The sequence below is a fragment of the Sciurus carolinensis genome, chromosome 3 (assembly GCF_902686445.1).
Source record: "Sciurus carolinensis chromosome 3, mSciCar1.2, whole genome shotgun sequence".
Lineage (NCBI taxonomy): Eukaryota > Metazoa > Chordata > Mammalia > Rodentia > Sciuridae > Sciurus > Sciurus carolinensis.
In genome coordinates, this window is record NC_062215.1 from 127355213 (window position 1) to 127374637 (window position 19425).

The 19425-nt window shown below is 34.3% G+C and overlaps 1 protein-coding gene across 1 annotated transcript in view; it reads right to left on the reverse strand.

The window, feature by feature from the left end:
- Ttn (titin) overlaps positions 1-19425 on the reverse strand; it is a 265315-nt gene that overhangs the window by 127886 nt on the left and 118004 nt on the right. Inside the window, 26 exon segments of the mRNA XM_047544703.1 lie at positions 3694-3715; positions 4251-4327; positions 5095-5143; positions 5145-5176; positions 5995-6198; positions 6201-6295; positions 6435-6498; positions 6674-6742; positions 7816-7893; positions 8477-8512; positions 8547-8600; positions 9178-9252; positions 12378-12461; positions 12664-12747; positions 13146-13229; positions 13715-13792; positions 13972-14055; positions 14271-14489; positions 14696-14773; positions 15546-15638; positions 15831-15905; positions 16104-16181; positions 16999-17217; positions 17516-17596; positions 18984-19067; positions 19224-19301. Of these exon segments, the coding sequence (XP_047400659.1) occupies positions 3694-3715; positions 4251-4327; positions 5095-5143; positions 5145-5176; positions 5995-6198; positions 6201-6295; positions 6435-6498; positions 6674-6742; positions 7816-7893; positions 8477-8512; positions 8547-8600; positions 9178-9252; positions 12378-12461; positions 12664-12747; positions 13146-13229; positions 13715-13792; positions 13972-14055; positions 14271-14489; positions 14696-14773; positions 15546-15638; positions 15831-15905; positions 16104-16181; positions 16999-17217; positions 17516-17596; positions 18984-19067; positions 19224-19301 (2274 nt within the window).

Sequence of the window (19425 nt, forward strand, 5' to 3'; positions counted from 1 at the left end):
ATTCTGGAAGCTTTCAAATGTCCCCAGCTTTTGATACATCTAAAAAAATGTTCCAAAATGGGAAAGTGTATGATGCTTGAAAAATAAAACATAGACCAGGAGTGGAGCAAACATTCAGGACAGGGTGCTTAGGACAGTGAATGGGCTTAACACACGCCCAATTTAAAGAGGAGTCAGTGCCACTAAATGGCAGAGGTGCTTGGTTATGCACCAGAGGGCAATTGTTCAACCCTCATGGGACTGGAATTCCAGGATATACCAGCCTGTCCGAATTGCTTTCCTATTAAAATAGTTTACTTACTGCTAAAAGCAAGCATTGGAATGTGAAAGAGCTGATTCCAACAAGATTTAAACATTATAGAAATATATTTAAAAATAGTTCCAGCATTAACTGAATTCTGCCTTGGTTTTAGAAGACTCTCAGGCATGTCTAATGGGGGAGAAATGATATTATAAGTAGAACAACTTTACATGGAACATTTAATTTTCTTTAAGTCATGAACTTCTAAACATATTTCTATGATACTTCTTATTACAAATTCAGTGATTTCATATTCATATGCTTGCTTTAGAAGTTCATTTTAATACGAAAAACAATTCTGACCAGCTGTATTCCTGGAGTTCAGTCCCATGGAGGACTGAACTATTGCCATCTCATGCACAATCAAACACTTCTGTCTTTTGATGGCACTGATCTGCTTTAAAAAGGCATATGTTGAGCCAATTCAATCTAGTTTCAGTGTTATAAATGTCTTGTGTCCATTATTTCTAAGTAGTCTGATTTTTATTATTTCTAAAGGAAAGAAATATCTGTTTCCTACCAAGGAATACATCTCTGTCATATTTGGACATAATATGTATACATGTTTTCTCTGTAGTCCTGATAAACTGTTTAACCCCAACTATCTTTCAGCTGTATAAGTTGAAGATGTTTTCCTCTCTACTGCCTCTTGAATGGCTCACTGGGACATGCAAATACTTGGTGAAGCTTCTGCTTTGAAGACCCATTTCTCTGAAATGATTTCCTTGGTAACCACTGGAACTTTGAGGATATTAGTATTTTCACATGTGTTAATGACTACTACAAACACAAAATAAGAAAGCCTACTTCTTGGGATTTGTACCTGTTGGTGGTGGGTTTTTCTTCTTTTGGTAATAAGAGTTCGTCTCTCTGGAACCACTTCCTTGAAGATTTCAAATTCTTTAAAGATATTAGTATATTTTAGTTAAAAAAGGCAAGACAAAGACATGACACACAAAGAAGTTAGGTATATTAACAGATATTATAACTTTAAGTTGAAAATTTAACTTTTGTTTTAATAGTGCATTTTTGTACATTATTTGAGTGGGTCATGACTTTGTATGGGCAAGTCATAGGTAGTTCCTTGTCTTGGGCATCTTTGTCAGATGCTTTAAAGATATTAGTATTTTAGCATCAGAGGTGGTGAGAATGTACATAAATGTTAACCATATTTTGTAAACTGAAGAAGAAGGGTTTTCTTCTTCAGATTTTCATAACTACAGGATTATACCTTCAGTTGGAGGATGTTCTGGAATTTCAGGAACAGCCTCAGGTAACTCCACCTCTGGAAGAACTTCTCTGGTTGTATCAGGGGCTTTAAAGATATTAGTAGGTTTACACTTAACAATTGTAAAACCAGTCAATTATATAACATGCAATTTTGAATCTTAAAGATATTCATCTGAGTTGGACGTAGTTGAAATATACCTGTGGTTTCTGGTGTTTTTCTGTTTTAGGAATAGTCACATATACTTTTTCTTCTGCAACAACTTTCTTAGGTGGTTCAGGTGCTTAAAAGACATGAGTACAGTTTAAATTTTATAAACAGTGAAGAAAATATTGAGCTCCTAAAATGAGCCCCCAAATAATTTTTTTTTCATACTGGACCATTGACATATATACCTTTTGCTACTTTGTATTTTGTCTTTTGAGGATGAGTCACCAAGCAGTTTCTCTTCTACAACCAATTCCTTCAGATGCTTCATAAACTTTAAAGATATTGAGTATTTAGATAATTAGGGGTGTTTCAAGGTGAATGAAGAATAGCATCAATAAAACAACATATAATACACACTCATCACCCAACTTAATGGTAGTAGACAGACACAAATTAGTGACAAGAATGCAATGACGGGAATGAGTCTTACTCCCAGTTTTATGATTTGGGATTCTGTATAGCATTTATTATGAGCATGATAATGAAATGGAGGAATCACCAGGCAAGGGTAATAAATTCTTTAATGTTTTGTTCTGCAGAAAGTTATTGATAAAATTGGTCTATAGCTCTACTTCTTTTTTAAAATATCTTTTAGTTGTAGGTGGACACCTTTATTTTTATTTATTATTTTTATGTGGTGCTGAGGATTGAACCCAGTACCTCACATGTGCTAGGCAAGTGCTCTACCACTGAGCCACAAACCATAACCCCAGCTCTATTTCTTAATGGATTTGTGCATAAACAAACAAGGAAGATGTTGAGTTACACAAGGAGAATTTGCTTTTTATATTTGACCTACTAGAAATTCATGTCAGTCTTTTCCTTTTCTAGGACCAAAAACTATCTATATTTTAAAATCACATCTAATTTATGGCTTCACAGTTTAACATGAATGCAAAAACCATTTAGGGATTAGAAGCAAAAAGGAACAGGTAAAATGATTAAATATTTGGAAAATAAGGCCAATGGAAGACAATAGAGGATTGTCTTTTAGAAAGGAAACTGTCTGATAGCAATAACCATATTCAATATAGAAAAGGTATTTAAAGGGTGGGATGGTTACATACTTTTATCCCATCTAGTATAACAAGGTAACAAAAAAAAAAAAAAAAAAAGAAAAAAAAAGAAAAAAAAAGAGTTTTAACCAGGAATTTTTTAGATTAAAAAAAATGGAATACTAGCATTTTTAGTATTCAGAATACTGAATATAATCTTTTCACAATACTTTACTATTAAATTATTAATCATAGTTTTATATGAAGCAAAAAAAGCATTGATAATTCTTTTTGGTTTTTAATGGTCCTTGCAAATTTATGTCCACTTGTGCAGCATTGCCAAATGTTAATGATTATTGTGAGGAGTAAAAATAATAATGGTGGAGATCCTGGTTCTGCAAAATTCAATTACAATATTATGGTTTACTTCAAGGTCTAAGGAAATAAATTGCTTCAAAGCAAAAGATGTTTATACACAGAAGTTAGGAAAATTCAAGAAGACATGCTTTTTCTAAAAATTGGGTAATATTACATGTACAGGACTATTTATTTTTTTAAATTGGTGAGGAGATATATCTTGTCTGAGGCTTAGAGTCATTCAGATTATTTAATATGAGCCAACATTCACAAGATATTAGTATGTTTACTTCTTAAAGCTATGGAGATGAACACAGTGATTTTGAGAACACAGATGAAAACAAAGAGAACCTTCAATATTTCTACACTCACTGTATATTTCTGTATCTTCAGGAAGAATAACAGGTTTTTTCTTCTTCAATACTTTTCTTAGGCACATCAGGAACTTTAAAGATATTAGTATATTTATTGTTATAAAAAGAAATATAAGATACTAAGAATATAAAGAAACAACATGCTAAGATTAATGTCACATTCATTTGCTCTGGCATTGAAAAGTAACCCAGGAGACACTTCATGTTGTGATCACTATCAGTATATACCTTTAGCTGGTGGAACTTCGGGCTTTTAGGACCACTTCACGAACTTTTTCTTCTGGAACAATTTTCCTGGGTGCTTCAGGTGCTTTAAAGATATTTATTTTGTTGTATTTTAAAGAGGATCATAATTGGATATAGAAAATCAAGACAAAAGGGGCCTCTACCAAGGAGAATGTAAAATTCCAGAATTATGCATTGGTGCACAGTGCATTCCTCTTAGATGGCCTTATTGACAAGTTCTTGGTTCTTTATATCAGACACTCTGCTCTTTGGAGGTAGTATTATTTTCTATTGCCATTTAGAACATGTTTACTTATTTCCAGAGCTACTTTACAAGAGCTTCTAAGATGAATATATTTGGAAGAGAAGTCGAGGGGTCAATATTTAATTATTGCATAACAAAAGGACCAATAAAAATAGTAACTTTCAGGCTTATGTCTTTGTCCCCAGGAGTCATCACACAAAGGGGAAGATTATGTTACTAGAACAGAAGCTGACATTCACAGCCATCTTGTGGCACTGAGGAATTTATATTAGTGGTAATCCACAAAGGAAGGTACCTTTAGCTGGTGGAACTTGCGTTCTTCAGGAACACGTACTTTGTCTTCTACCACAGTTTTCTTGGCCACCTCAGGTACTTTAAAGACAGCAGTAATAATTTCTTTTACTTTTAAAAAGTCATAGAGGTTTTTAACAAGGAGAGCATAAGAGATATAAGAACAAAGCAGTATATAGCCACAACATAAAATACAGACCACCACTTGATGACATATGTGATAATATTTAAAATGAGTTAAATTTTGATGAAATATGTCACAACAAAAATACAGGGGAATTTCTCATATTAGAATGGTAAGAACTTGGTAAAAATTACAATCCCCCTTCACTTGGTACTATTTCTGCTTTTTTTGGTGGAAAAATTTGTACTTTCTCTTTAGTGATAACTTTCTTACATACTTGAGGACTTTTAAGATATAAGTTTATATTATTTATTAGATGCTTTGCAAAATTTCTATTGTAATTCAAGAGGTTAACAAACAAAGCAGGGACATTAATACATATAAACTATATATTTAATACATTAATACTATTATAATGAATAGGAAAACAGGCTTATCAATAAGATATTAGTGAACATAAACAAACAGCATCAAAGGATATCTGAGTTCATTCTTTGGTTAATAAGTATATCTACTTTAGATGGTGTAGGTATGACAACAGTGACTGTCTTTTTTGTTTTTTTTTAGAACTTTCTTTGGAACGTCAGTCACTTTAAAGATGTAGTTGTTTTAGAAATTCCAAAAACAAAACACAGAAGAAAAACATCAAACAGACAGCAAACTTACAAAGCAACCAAGTGCTACTATACGTAAGTTAAGTAAGTAATTTTTCACCAATAAATACCTTTAGCTGGTGGCTCTTTTCGAGGAACAACTTTAAAGGGTGGTTTTTTTTGGAGGGATGGTTTTCTCAGATATCTCAGGCCCTTAAAAGATATAGTATTTGGTTTAGAGAAAAAAACAAACAAACAAATAAAAAACAAACAAACAAACTCAAAGTCTATGTAGCACTGCTACTAAGTTAGAATGAGGTTTCGTAAATACTTGACATTTTTTGAATTTATATTATGCTTACTTCCAATAAAAGATTTGATTTTGTTAAATATTGTCTACATAGTACTTTTACTATGTATCATACATATTTCTTCATATTACATATTTATTAATTTGTGCAAGATTTGGCGTAGTAATGTAGAGAACTTATCTGCACTATAGTTCTCCTTAGAATTTACCAGAATGCAGGTATCATTACCAACACTTCCTCTACTTCCTTATTTTTTAAACTAAGACATCATAAAATGGCAAAAGGTTTTGAAAAGCAATTATCAATTTGTGCATTGTTGACCTAATATTAATAAAGCAATGGTTGTCTGGCCAGAACATGTGAATTCTCAGTGAACCGAGGAGTTTCTTTTTCACTTCATGGATGGACACTGGTCAGTTAGTTATTTTGGTATCTCTAACAATCATGTAACATTCTTGGTCAGACTTTTAAAAGAATTCACAAATTTATATATTGACTTTTGTAAAAATAACAGATCAAATATTACTCTCTTGTTTGTGAAAATTATAGTGTGTGGTTAATCTGTACTTGATATCAATCTTTGTATCAAACGGTTTTAAATTCATGCTTGAAGTATTCACAGGTTTTTCTAATGTTCCAAATAAACGTACAAAGTATTTTCAAAGAAAGTTGGTTAAAGCAAGATATAACAAAGAGTAATATCTGCACAATTCCCTATACCTTTAGGTGGAGCTTTGGGTTTTTCATATACTTCCACTTCTTCGGCCTCTAAAAATTCTATTACCCTATGGACTTCTTCAACTTTGTGTTCTTGAAACCTGCGTTCTTCTACTTTGAGGAATTCTCTACCCTCATGGAATTCTTCTTCTTCAAAGTATTCTTTAACTTCATGGAATTCGTCTTCTTCAAGAGCTTCTTCCACTTTGCTTCTACTATTTCTAATTCTACTCTTTCTTTGCTACTTCCTCTTCTGGTAGGCAACTGATATTTTTTCTTCAAAACAGTTCTCCCTGAAAGAGCATCTACTTTAAGAGATTGATTTTTTTAAAACATAGAAGAAATAAAGATGTAAGTTCAAAATGTAAGAAAACTACTAACAGAAGACTGCATGCAACATAAACAAAAACAAAAACAGATCATTGCAAAAATACCTTTAGTCGGGGAAAGCTTCTTTTTTGGGCACAAGGACTTTCTTTTCTGGGATTTTCTTTTTCTGGGACTTTCCTTTGTACTTCAGGCACTTTAAAGATATAGTTTTAATATTTAAGACTATCAAGAATAAACTTTCACAGACAACCAATCAAGACATGGTTGATGTCAAACCAATCAAGACATGGGGACATAAAACATGAAAGTCTTAAAGGAAAAGAGGAGGTTTTAGGTTTTAGAGAAGATGTACCTTTGACTGGGGGTGCCTCTTTCTTCGGAGCAGGAACAGGTACTTTTTCCTCAGGAATTTTCTTTGGCACTTTAAAGATATTAGGTGTATTAGTTAGCTGGCAACTCTCAAGAGTGCACATGAATAACAGCATCAGAAACATTGACATTACAATAGAGCATTGACACCACTCTGTATTGTTGGACACCTATTTAATAGGCAATAGGACACTTTTTCAGACTATTCATTTGTGTTAGCCACATCCTTAGAAGCCTAGTCCACAAAGGACCTATGCTATTTTTTTAATAGCAGAGATTACTAACATTGGACCTACTTCTACAGTTTTTCATTTGATGAAATGTTTTGAAGTAATTAGCAACCTAGAGTACTTAAGTTCTGATATAGACCATGCATTCTGTTGGACACTATGATATCTGCTGAAGAGTTTATTATGATAGGAATTGTATATTCTAATCGGGAAAGATGCTATTGAAATGATTAATTGAATTAGGAAGCAAGAAGAAAAATTCTAAGTTAAAATTTTAAATATAAAATTTTAAATTTTATAATAACCTTGAATGCTAGGTAAATACTACAAAAGGACAGGAAATGCTGGGAAAGATATTGACCAAGTTATATTGTTATATTATATGCATGTACAAGTATGTAACAATAAATCCCACCATTAGGTACAATTATAATGCACAAACAAACATGTGGAAAAGAAAAACAATAGACAGGACAAGGTCTCTAAAATTGTTATTATCCAAGCATTAGAACATTTTTATATATAAAATAGTAAATACACTAATAATTATTATAAAATGTACTTATGAAATGGAATAAATCTAGGAATAGGACATGCAGAAGAGGAATCTGTTATTATACAGATAAATGTGGAGAGGATATAGTACTACATTAAAATTCTCGGGTATTTAAAATAAGAAGCTTCCTGAATAATTTACACACACACACACACACACACACACACACGCACATTCCCAATCATCCATCAACATTCTAGAAAAAACTAAAGTATCAGAATGAGTTTTATTTCATTCATCAGTTTGCTTTTAAATCACTATAAACAATGAAAGAAGACATTTACTTTTTTGAAAGAAAATTAATAAGAATTTAAAGATATTAATCAGGATTTGCTATACCTTTAGCTGGTGGTGGCTCCACTTTTTTAGGAACAGGAGTAGGTGCGGCAGGTACTGCTTTCTTAACCACTTCAGGCACTTAAAAGATATTTTATGGACATTTTGAAAAATGAACAGAATGAACATGCAATGAACATAACAAATCCATGTACCGAAAGAATAAACATGAAACAATAATTATTTTAAAAGATATTAGCAACCTAAGTGGTAATAATATTATGGGATAGTGGCTCTAGAGGTGTGAAGAATATTACTAGAAAACCTTATAAGAAAATGTTACATCAATCATGCAAAAGATTGTTGTGGTCTTAGAAATAAATGGTTAAGAATTATTCTAAAAAGTAAACACTCTTGCCACACAAATAGATTTCTCCTTCGCATATATCCAAGACAAAAATAAGGATTGCAATCTAGGAGAAAGTATTGAAGTGCCAATAACAGAAAAGTCATCTCTCCTTAATTGTATTGCAGAAGAAGCAGAAAAAGTTAGGGAATAAGAAAGGGATACATAGCTTCAGGTACCAGAAATAATTATTCTTCAATCTTCAGTGATATGATGATGTAAGAAGAGTATAGCGGTAAACAGTAGGTTTAGACAAATACTGAGAAAGATTTAGAACACCAAATATTTTAAAGTCCAACCCATAAGAGCAAGCTGTACCTCTAGGTGGCGCCACCTCCTCGACCTCCTCCACCTCTTCTACCTCCTCCACCTCTTCTACCTCCTCTACACGGTGGTTCTTCTGGGATCTCTTCTGGAATAGGCTCTTCAGGCTCCTCAAACACTTTAAAAAGATTATTATTTTAAGTTATTTTTTACAATTCTTTTGAACATTAGACTACAATGATACATCTTAAGACTGCTAGTGAAACTCACTAGCTCCTTAAAAAAAAATCTACTGGAGTCTTCAGAATCAGTCCCTTTCCAACATTTGTAATTGGAAAAGATCTCAGAATTTAGGTTAAAAATTATTATTTTAATGGAAATGGACTGTAGGGTGTCAAACAACCTCTTAGGAGTAGAAGTCAGATCTGCACCAGTTGCCTAGAATGTCATTTGGATAAGTTTTGATTCCATCGATGCCAATCAAGTCATTTAATAAAACATTTCTCAAAGAGAATAGTTTAATTCTAGAATTTTCATTGACATAAAACATAGCAAACAGACAAGTAGGCTAAACATACCAGAGGAGATCAAACAGTATAGTTTGCCTGTTCAATTTCTATTAGATAAATTATTATTTATTTTAGAGTCTGCATATGTTATTTTCTGGGATGAAAAGTGCATTGGCCTCCTTTGAATATTAGATAATAATAAGACAATGATGACTTTGAAATGCTATTTCTTATAAAGTCATCTACCTTCAACTGGAGGAACTTCCTCTTCTTTAGGTGGAATGATTCGTCTTTCTTCTACTTTCTTAGGTACCTCAGGAACTTAAAAGATATTGATTGTTTTAGGCACTTAAAATGCAAGAGTTGAAGAAGAATACTTAAGAATTAAGCTTCCCCTTTTCAACACAAGAGAGTAGATATCACAACACACAGGCACAGATGAAGCACTGACATTTCACAGAATTAATTAATGAAGAAAGAATAAAGAGGTTTGTGGTTTAAGACTAAGGATCTATTAAAGGGATTTTCATCTTTTATTGCTGGAGTTTCTTCTTTATTAGGAAGAGCAATGGGTACTTCAGGGATTGACTTCTTAGTCATTTCTGGGTCTTTAAAGACTTTAGTCTTTTTTTTGTTGTTGTTTTTGAGAAACAACATACATAGAGAAACAACATAGAAATACACCAATGCAAAGAAGAAAACTGACATACCAACAAGGTTACAACAGAGTCACAAGTGATGAATGACATGACAGATCACAGAGTGCAAACAGGTATGTTGAACGTCCTGGGTGGACACCACCACAGTTCAACAGCTGTGCAGCAAACACATCCCTGTAGGGGATGGTGTACCTTTGGCCGGAGGAGCCACTACTTTCTTAAGGCTGGGAGGAGGCACCTTCTTTTCTAGTTCAGGTTTCTTAGGTATCACAGGCACTTTAAAGATATTATTTCATAATTTCAGTGTCACAAAAACAAGACAAGAGACATAGCCATAAGTTACGCTAATGAATACCTAATAGGAGTTTTGACTTTTATGGGTGAAGGAGAGAAAAGACAGTGTGGAATGTTCTTGGAAATGGCAGTACCTGTGGCAGGAGGAGCCTCCTCTTTCTTGGGAGTGACCACTTTCTTCTCTGGTACTTTCTTCTTGACCTCAGGCACTTTAAAGACATCATTTCATGGTAAGAATTTATTTTGAAGGACAAGAGAGAGAGAAACCAAGAAGTCCACACACAGAAAGACCAACATGCAACTGTTACTTAGGACAGAGAAGTGATACAAGTTGGGGGTGAGGGTTTATGGAGCAAGGGATCAACTACCTATTTGGTTCCCTGAGGAAAATGCTATCATTTCATCATTTAAATTTCACTAAAGATTTATTCAGTTATTATTTATAAAACATTTCTGAATCCTTAAAATCCAAAAAAAGACCAGCCTCTCCATTTCATTAATTATACAAGCATATAGCCTGATAGAAGGGTTGTGTTTAGTAGTGATGCCGGGACCTTTTGCAGAAAATATTATTGGATTTTAAGACATAAATATAATCATTATGTATTATACTATGACCTGGTTTAATATATTGAATCTGGATTCTATTCATTCAGTGATGGGTTACTTTACACTATAGTGTATCGTTGCAATATCTGAACCCATTAGGACTCATATTAGTATCACTTTCCTATGGGAGAGGAAGTTGAGGCTTAGATTGACTAAAGAACTTGCTCAGAGGAACACAGCAAGGTGAAAGCTGAGGCTAGCAACAAACCTGCTGGACTACAGTTTGCACACATAGGTATCAGAAGACAAGCCATTCCTCTGCTTTGATACATGCATTAATCTTTCTTTTCCTTTTCATCCTGGTGTTACAAAGGCATATAATATGATAAGTGAAGGATGATTTAAGAATATTTATTCATTATATTTTCCAGGTAAAACTTTTTTCTATATATAATTTAGCTTTACAAAATGTCTACATGAAAGATTAGGATGTTTAATAAAATTGTAAAAATCAGAAGTCCTGTGGCAGTTTGGGACAACACTTCTTTCACCTTTGTTCTTGAATAAACATGGAGTACAAAGCACACACTAAAAAGAAATGGTTATCAGTGCCTTGAGCAGATTTAGAAGTGGAAGTGTGGCTGTCCACTTTATAATTTTTCCTAAAACTCAGTTCTGTAAATCAGATGGAGGTAACCAAAGAACAGATAGGCCAGATGTAATTTTAAAAAAGAACTTTATTGGACTGGTTCTCTGGCGAGGTTCACCAGTCCTCCAGGGCGAGGGCCTGGGTGGAGGGCTGGGGAAGTCGCACAGGGCTCCGGTTGGGCAGTGCTTTTGTAGTCCGGGGTTGCGGGGGCAGCTTGAGGACCTCGTGTCCTCCTGGGATTGGCCCGGGACTCCCCTGACCATCAGGAGCCATTAGGGCTTATCGCCAGCGCCTGACTGGTTGTTCCCCCGCGCATGCGTGGGCTGCCTGATGCCCTGCCCGCATCCAGCCACCTCGGACCTCCTAACAAGCTCGACCATAATCTCTCTGGAAAAGCAATGGGTGAAGAATTTGTTTGTAGTTTGGAGAGGTGTACCTTTGGGAGGTGGTGGAGGTTCCACTTTTTAGGAGCGGGAACCGGGACTTTCTTCTCTGGTACAGTTTTCTTTGGCACTTCGGGCACTTAAAAACATTTCATTTGAAGACATTAAAAACCACATGGCTAATATGTATATATAACAAAAAGACACACAACAATAAGACCGCAAACAATTAATAACCTTTCATAACACAAAAATTTAAAAGACATTCAGATAATTGACAATAAACAGACACACAATGTCGACAGGTAGTTAGAAGAGGATTTGTTTGGAATGTGTCCTAGGACAGAATGGTAGGAAACATAAACAGTAAAGTATTACAGATAAAGGTACAGATGAACAAAAAGATGGAAAGGCAAAATTTGACACAAGAGAGTTCTTGATTTCAAGAAGAGTAGCTATACCTGGTGCAGGTACTGGCACCTTAGGTTTAATTTCTGGAAGAACTTCCTCTTCTTCAGGTGCAGCTTCTTCTTCCTCAGCTATAAATTCTTCCTCCTCGGGTATGAATTCTTCCTCCTCAGGTAGAACTTCCTCTTCCTCAGGTAGAACTTCCTCTTCAGGAACAATTTCTTCTTCTTCAAATGGAACTTCCTCTTCCTGAGGCAGAGCTACAGGAACTGGGACTGCTTCACGTTTCTTTGGTACTTTAAAGATATTTATCCAATTGCACAAGCATCACTTTTATGGACAATATTCATGACAATGTGACAACATGAAAAGCAAATATTCTGTGATCATAAAGCAACAGCTATCACCAACATATATATTATCAAGCATTAATTATAATTAATAAGACTGCAAAACACCAGTTAATTTTCCTTTCTGCCCTGGTTTTGTTAGAAATTAATGTACCTTTGGGTGGTGGAGCTTCCATTTTTTTCAGAACTGGTGTTGGTTTCTTTTCTTCTGGGATGAGCTTCTTTGGCACCTCTGGTACTTTAAAGATATTATTTGTCTTTAAGAATGTGTTCTATTACAGTTTTACAGACATAGATGTGAAAAAGAATCACAAAATACTTGACATATTTAAGTAGACAGGTGCCTTTTGAAAATGCGGTAATATTATGAGCAAATTGGCATATGAATATATATAACCGTGAGGTTTCTCCTGTGTACTTTAAGTGATAAAATGATGTACCTTTTGCAGGTGGAGCCTCTACTTTCTTAGGAGCAGGAACTGGCACCTTCTTCTCAGGCACAGGCTTCTTGGGCACCTCTGGCACTTTAAAGAAATGATTTAGAGAAAAAATTTACATAAAATAAAAATATTGAGCCAAGCATAAATTCAAAAGATAAGACAAGGCAATGAAAGGATGTGAAAAAAATTTCAAGAAGCATTTTATTTTTAAATTAAAATCCTTTGGGTTGGGGTCGTGGCTCAGTGGTAGAGCGCTTGCCTAGCATATATGAGGCACTGGGTTTGATTCTCAGCCCCACATATAAATAAATAAGTGAAATAAAGGTCCATCAACAACTTAAAAAATATTTTTAAAATATTTTGTTTTCCATAAAGAAATGATAGAGCTGGATCACTAAAAAGCAGAGAAATGAATCAATTACTTTTTAATTTCTATGCAAATATGAAATTAAAATTTTTTGTGACTTCTCAAGGTCATGTACCTTTGGCTGGTGGAGCTTCCACCTTTTTAGGCACGGGTACTGGTACTTTCTCCTCTGGCACAGGTTTCTTGGGCACTTCAGGAACTTTAAAGACATCAAATAGGGTTAATGTTATATTTTTCACCCATAGATAAGAATCAAGAAATTTAAGATCGTAATTGAAACATCACAAATATTATAACAATCTCACTGAAAATAGTAATAGTCACAAAACAAAGGACTGGAAAGACACAGGAGTTAAAATGAAAAACACTAAAAACGTGGATTGGTGATAAAGACAACCACAATGCCTGGTAAAGGGTAGCTTGGTCCATTTTGATATTGCCAAAAGAATTTATTTTACACTAAGAACTTTCAATTAAAGAGAAAGAGTTAAACATTAAGCACAAGCATGCTTCAGTGGCAAAATTCAGAGAATACATGGTAACCTGCTGACCCCTGAGTGATCTTAGTCCTGTTGTTAATATTATTAATAATGTCATGGGGGTAAGGACTGCTATAGGTCACCACATTACACTGCATAAGTAAATTATTACATTATTCCACTGATGGATGATAAACAAATGTACCTTTAGCTGGTGGAGCCTTCTCTTTTTTAGGAATAGGTACAGGAACTTTCTCCTCTGGCTTCTTAGGAATCTCAGGCACTTTAAAGACATTATTTATTGTTAAGTTCTAACTATGAGTAAAATCACATCCACATAAAGCACATTTAATGCTTTCAGCAATAGAGAATAAGATACAAAAGATTTTATAGTAGAAGAGAGTTAACTATTTAAAAGCAAATTAAGTCTCCTATATACATGTCATGTGAATGGTGGTATACCTTTGGCTGGTGGGACTTCCTTCTTTTTGGGAACAGGAACAGGTTTCTTCTCTTCTGGTACAGGTTTCTTGGGTACTTCAGGCACTTTAAAGATATTATTAAGAATTTTGGAAATGTTGCAGAAAAGATAAATATGTGAAAAGCACCTGCAGTTATCATACTTCAGTATCTAAGAAAAAGTTTGCTTTTAAAATAAACAGAATTGGTCATCAGTACTAATAACCCCCAGAATTGACCAAGTCAGACACCTAACTTCTAAAGATGCTGCTGCATATCCCTTTTCAGGACATATCATCTACCTTTGACTGGTATCACTGGCACCACTTCTTCCTCAGTTATGAGCTCTTCTTCTTCATGAATGTATTCCTCTTCATGAATGTACTCCTCTTCATGAATGTAATCCTCTTCATGAACGTACTCCTCCTCCTCTTCTTCAACAATATATTCCTCTTCGTGGGTTTCAACCTCTTCTTCAAAGGCAACTTCTTCTGGTTCTTGTTTTTTCGGCACTACTGGCACTTTAAAGATATTATCTTTAAGTTGGACTTAAATTTTCCAATTACTCAACAAAATCAACTAAGACACTTTAGGAACACAAGCCCATTTATAACAAAAGAAAGAGAAGGTTTTATCTTTCTCACGAAAGAACTTTGCACATAGAACTGAACATGAATTCCACAGCAAAGAAGACAAACAGTACATTAAAATAAATGGTATTAAGTACCTCTAACAGGAGCTGTTACTTCTTTTTTAGGGGCAGGTACTTTTGCTTCTGTGACAACCCTCTTGGGCTTCATGGGCACTTGAAATATTAAGTATAAGGAAATTTTATTGTCAGAAAAAGTTTACCCAGCCGATACTAGCTTTGTAGAAGTCTCTAATATATCAGTTATACAATTGTTCATCTATAAAAAAGTTTATGTTTGCCATGGAAAGGATTCTGAACTTAAGAGAAAATCTACAGAAGTAGTCAAGTGTGAGGTGGCAGAGGTCAAGTGTGAAATGATGTTTAGTGTTCAAGTGTCTCTGCTCATAAGAAACATCCTTTATTAAAAAGGCACATATTATTTCTGAATAAATGTACTTCCTGAATTTGCATAAAACTTACTTCATACTTAGCATAAAGAAGGAAAATAAGTGACTGGACACTGAGTTACCTTTTATTTTTAATCTTCAAATGATTTTAGAATGAATAAACAGTTTTCAAACTTTGGTGAATATTATTGTATCACTACATCAGTTTAAGTATTTCAAGAATATGCCAAATGGAAAAAAAAAAAAAAAAAAGAATAGGCCAAATGGTTCCTAATTTCAAATCCAAACATTCTACTTTCTACATATCACAATTATGTGGCAGGACATAGCCATTGCATAAGAGGCTATGAATATAGTTTGAAATAATTTTTCTTTTTAAAGGTAACATTATCTTCTTATCCTGAATTTGCAGGTTTTTATATCTAACGTCATCTTAACAATATAGAAGACACAGAAACAACCAAGTAAAACAAAACAGTTACAATAATGTCCAAAGAGACATGATAAAAGACCACAATCTAGGAAGAAAATTATTATACCTTTAGCAGCTGGTTCAGTCACCTGCTGTTTTTCACGTTTGGTAATTGAAATGTGTATTTTTTCTTCAACAACTTTCTTTGGTTCTTCAGGCACTTTAAAGATATTAATTATTAAAGAGCATTAAAACCAGCCCCATGAATACAATGGAATAAAGATATATGAAAAACTGAAATGTAAGAATCACAACCAGAACAATACACTCAGTGAAACAGAACAAGAGACAAGATTTAAAACACCGTCACAGTCACACAGTTGTTTTGGCTAGATATTACTCTGCAATATACCTTTGGGCGGCGGAGGTTTGAGTTTCTTTGGAATGGGCACGGGTACTTTTTCTTCAGGGACAGCTTTCTTCAGCACTTGAAAATATCAATATTAAGAGATTTAAAAACCTGAACCAGACTTTTCAAGAGTTAGTAACAACAAAAATTTAAATACAGTATACAACATAATATTCCCAAACACATGATTTGCACACTGCCACTTGAACATGTATTTATAGGGGACAGACAGACAGGAGACAAAAGCACTCATGACTGAGAGTTTTTCTACTCTACCTTTAGGTGGTAGGGCCTTTGGCTTTGTGGGAACTGGTTCTTCTTGGACACGTTTTACTGGAACAGGCTTCTCAGGTTCTTTAAAAGTACATACAAGGTACTTATTGTTAGAATTTAGAGCATAAATCAAAAAATAAGAATTAAAATAGTAGATTTTTTATCCACAGTGCATGCATAGCCTCTAGACAAAAATTAGAGAGAGGTCCAGTTAGGACAAGCTCTGACAGACTTCCAGTTTCTATTGTCCTTTCCTCCTCATTGGGTAATTATAACTCATTGGTATGTACTAAATTTTCATTTTACTTTATATAGATAAAATCATGATTGAATTCCTCCACCTGTAATACTGGTTTTTAATGTCAATCTATAGAACTATCAAGAATGTTCTCAAAGTTAGACCATGAAACATTAGCAAGTGAATGAGCAAAATAATACTGATTTGTTTCAAAATTCTAGTAGGAACTTATTCTTTGAGTAAAACAAATTCCTCAGAACCAAAACTATTTGCTTGTAAATTTGGTTTTCATTAGGTAAAACAGTGCTTTGTCTATCTTTACTTTGGAAGTAGTTGTCAGGTTTGGATGATGGGAACTCTGAGGGTAGTAAAACCCAACAAGAACCTTAAGATTTATAGAGATTCTTTTCCCAGACATTATCCAAAAAAGAAGTATTCTGAATTTGCCAAATGAAACAGAGTTCTTTTCAAATCTCTCTGGGCAGGCTGGGGATATAGCTCAGTTGGTAGAGTGCTTGCCTCACAAGCACAAGGCCCTGGGTTCAATCCCCAGCACCAAAAAAAGAAAAAAAAATCTCTTTGGCCGTTCAAAGTTTTATCCAGTTCTAATGGAATTTACACAGATTAAATGTGGTTTGGAATTTGCAGTTTTGCTCATACCTGTGATATATTCTTCATGTTCTTTGTACTCCTCATAATGTTCAAACTCGCGTTCTTCATATTCTTCATATTGGTCGTATTCTTCTGTTGGTTCATACTCCTCATATTCTTTATAATCCTCATATTCTACGAATTCTGTATAGTCCTCTTCCCGTTGTTCTGAAACAGTTTCTTCTTCTTGGGTATAAGACCATTTTTTCTCTTCTGTTACAGTTACTTCTAGAATAATATTGACAACAGGCAGCATTTTATTTGAAGCTCATTTGGGATGATAGAAACCATGTGCTTGGTTTCATTCCTTTGGGATGCTTCCATGCACTGGTTATGGGAGACCCTGACTGTCCTCTGCTGGTCAAGATACCATAAAATGTACATTTACTAATGGTGATTTCAAATGTCTGAGTCCCTGACTTTAGTCAACAATGAGCCAATAAAGTAGAGGAGTAAAATTGGAACCTAGTGGGCAAAGAGTCATATAGCTTCATACTTTATGTTAATTAATCAAAGCATAATATACCTTTTGTGGGACGAGGTTCTCTCTTTGGAACTTCGACGGATACTTTTTCTTCTTTAACAACTCTTTTTCTGAGTTCAGTCACTTTAAAAGAGTAATTATTATAAGTAAATTGCAAGATTCCAGAAATATATGTTAAGAGAAAGTGTGTACAAATAATTGAAGGATGAAGACAACCATAAATGGTGCTCATTTACACAGCAAGAAAAATAAATAAGCTTGGAAATAAACATGGTCAAATATACCTGTGAATCTTTTTTTTTCTAAGCTACTTAGTGCTTCAAAGATAATGAATAACTTTAGGAAGTTCAAGTAGAATTTACAAGAGAGTGAACAAAACAGACAACAGAAACAATGACTAAGCATAAGCATTAAAGAGAAATTTGTGTTCTATCAATAGTTTCTTCACCTCAGGTCTGGGGGATTTTATAAGCTCTGTTGGTACAAGGTAGAAAATTCAAGATTTAAAGAGGTAAAATTGAAAATTTTATCCAAGTTTGCCACATAAACAAGCATTTAGGCAAATGAGTAGTTTAGTAAATGGACAAATAGACAAATTAGAGGACAAATACATTTTAAAGAAAACTACGTATTTTGGGGGAGATTCACATCATTTTAGAAAAAAGTACTTTCTGGTATCAGAATATTTAGTTTTTAAATGATATGAAATAGCACACTATGTTTCTTACTTTATGATATATATTGAAATCATTTTCTCTAGTGATACCAATTCTACTAGATTGGTTTCAATGCCTAGACTCTTAGATTGAGTTCTTTAAGGAGTCAGTATACCTTTAGCTGGTGGCTCCACCTCTCTTCTGGGTTTGAGTTTGGGAACTTTTTCTTCTGGGACAGTTCGCTTTGGTTCTTCCGGCACTTTAAAGATAGATTTCACTTTAAAGAATTGTTTCCCTCATTTACACCACAAAAAAGGCAACCATATGGTAGTAACAGAAACATAAAAGACTTGACATGTTCATTATTTCAAACATCAAACGACAACGACTCCCACAAGAACCCGCGCCCATGACCAGAGCCCATTTAGGAAGGTGGGCAAAGACGAACACCCTGTGAGTATTGGAAGACTGATGTACCTCTCACTCTTGGAGGCTCCTCTCTTTTAGTTACGGCAACAAGAACTTTTTCTTCCTGGGTAATCTGCATGTGCCTCTCAGTCACTTAAAAAATAATTTTAGGATTAGGGAGTTATATTGCTTAAAGTGGAATTTTAAAAATATGTATTGCCAGAAAGTACTGTCATTTTGGAATAGAAGAATTTACAATGCACACACAACTAAACATCACAAGTCGGTAGAACTCCACCCAAGGACAAGGCAATAACACACCACTGCCACCAACAGATAACAAACTCTACACACAAGGTGTGACCCAAAGGACAGTAGCCAAAGAGAGAAAGACAAGACTTTAAAGCTTCTCATTTTGTATGTGTGTGCTGGGGGATTTTGTTTACCTTTTGCTGGGAGAGGTTCTTCTATCTCAATCACTTTTGGAGGAACCCTTTTTTCTGGGACTGGTTTCTTTGGTTCTTCTGGCACTTAAAAGACATCAGGCAACATGGTTAAATGACATGAAAAGCACTTTACATAGGCTCATTCATTTTCTTATTCTTGCTATACAAATTTGAAGAGTATGCCAATTTAAGATAGAAAGAGACAGGCATTATTCAAGAATAAAGCAAAACACAATATACCTTTGGCTGGTGGCACCTTCTTAGGAACTGGAGCTGGAACTTTCTTTTCTGGCACAATTTTCTTAGGTGCTTCAGGAACTTTAGAAATATTAGGTTTAAGAATATTAGTTTGCATTACATTAAGAGGTGACATGGTTTGATATCTTAGAACTCACTTTTTGAAAAGATGACACACAGACACATACATATGCTCAAGAAAAAT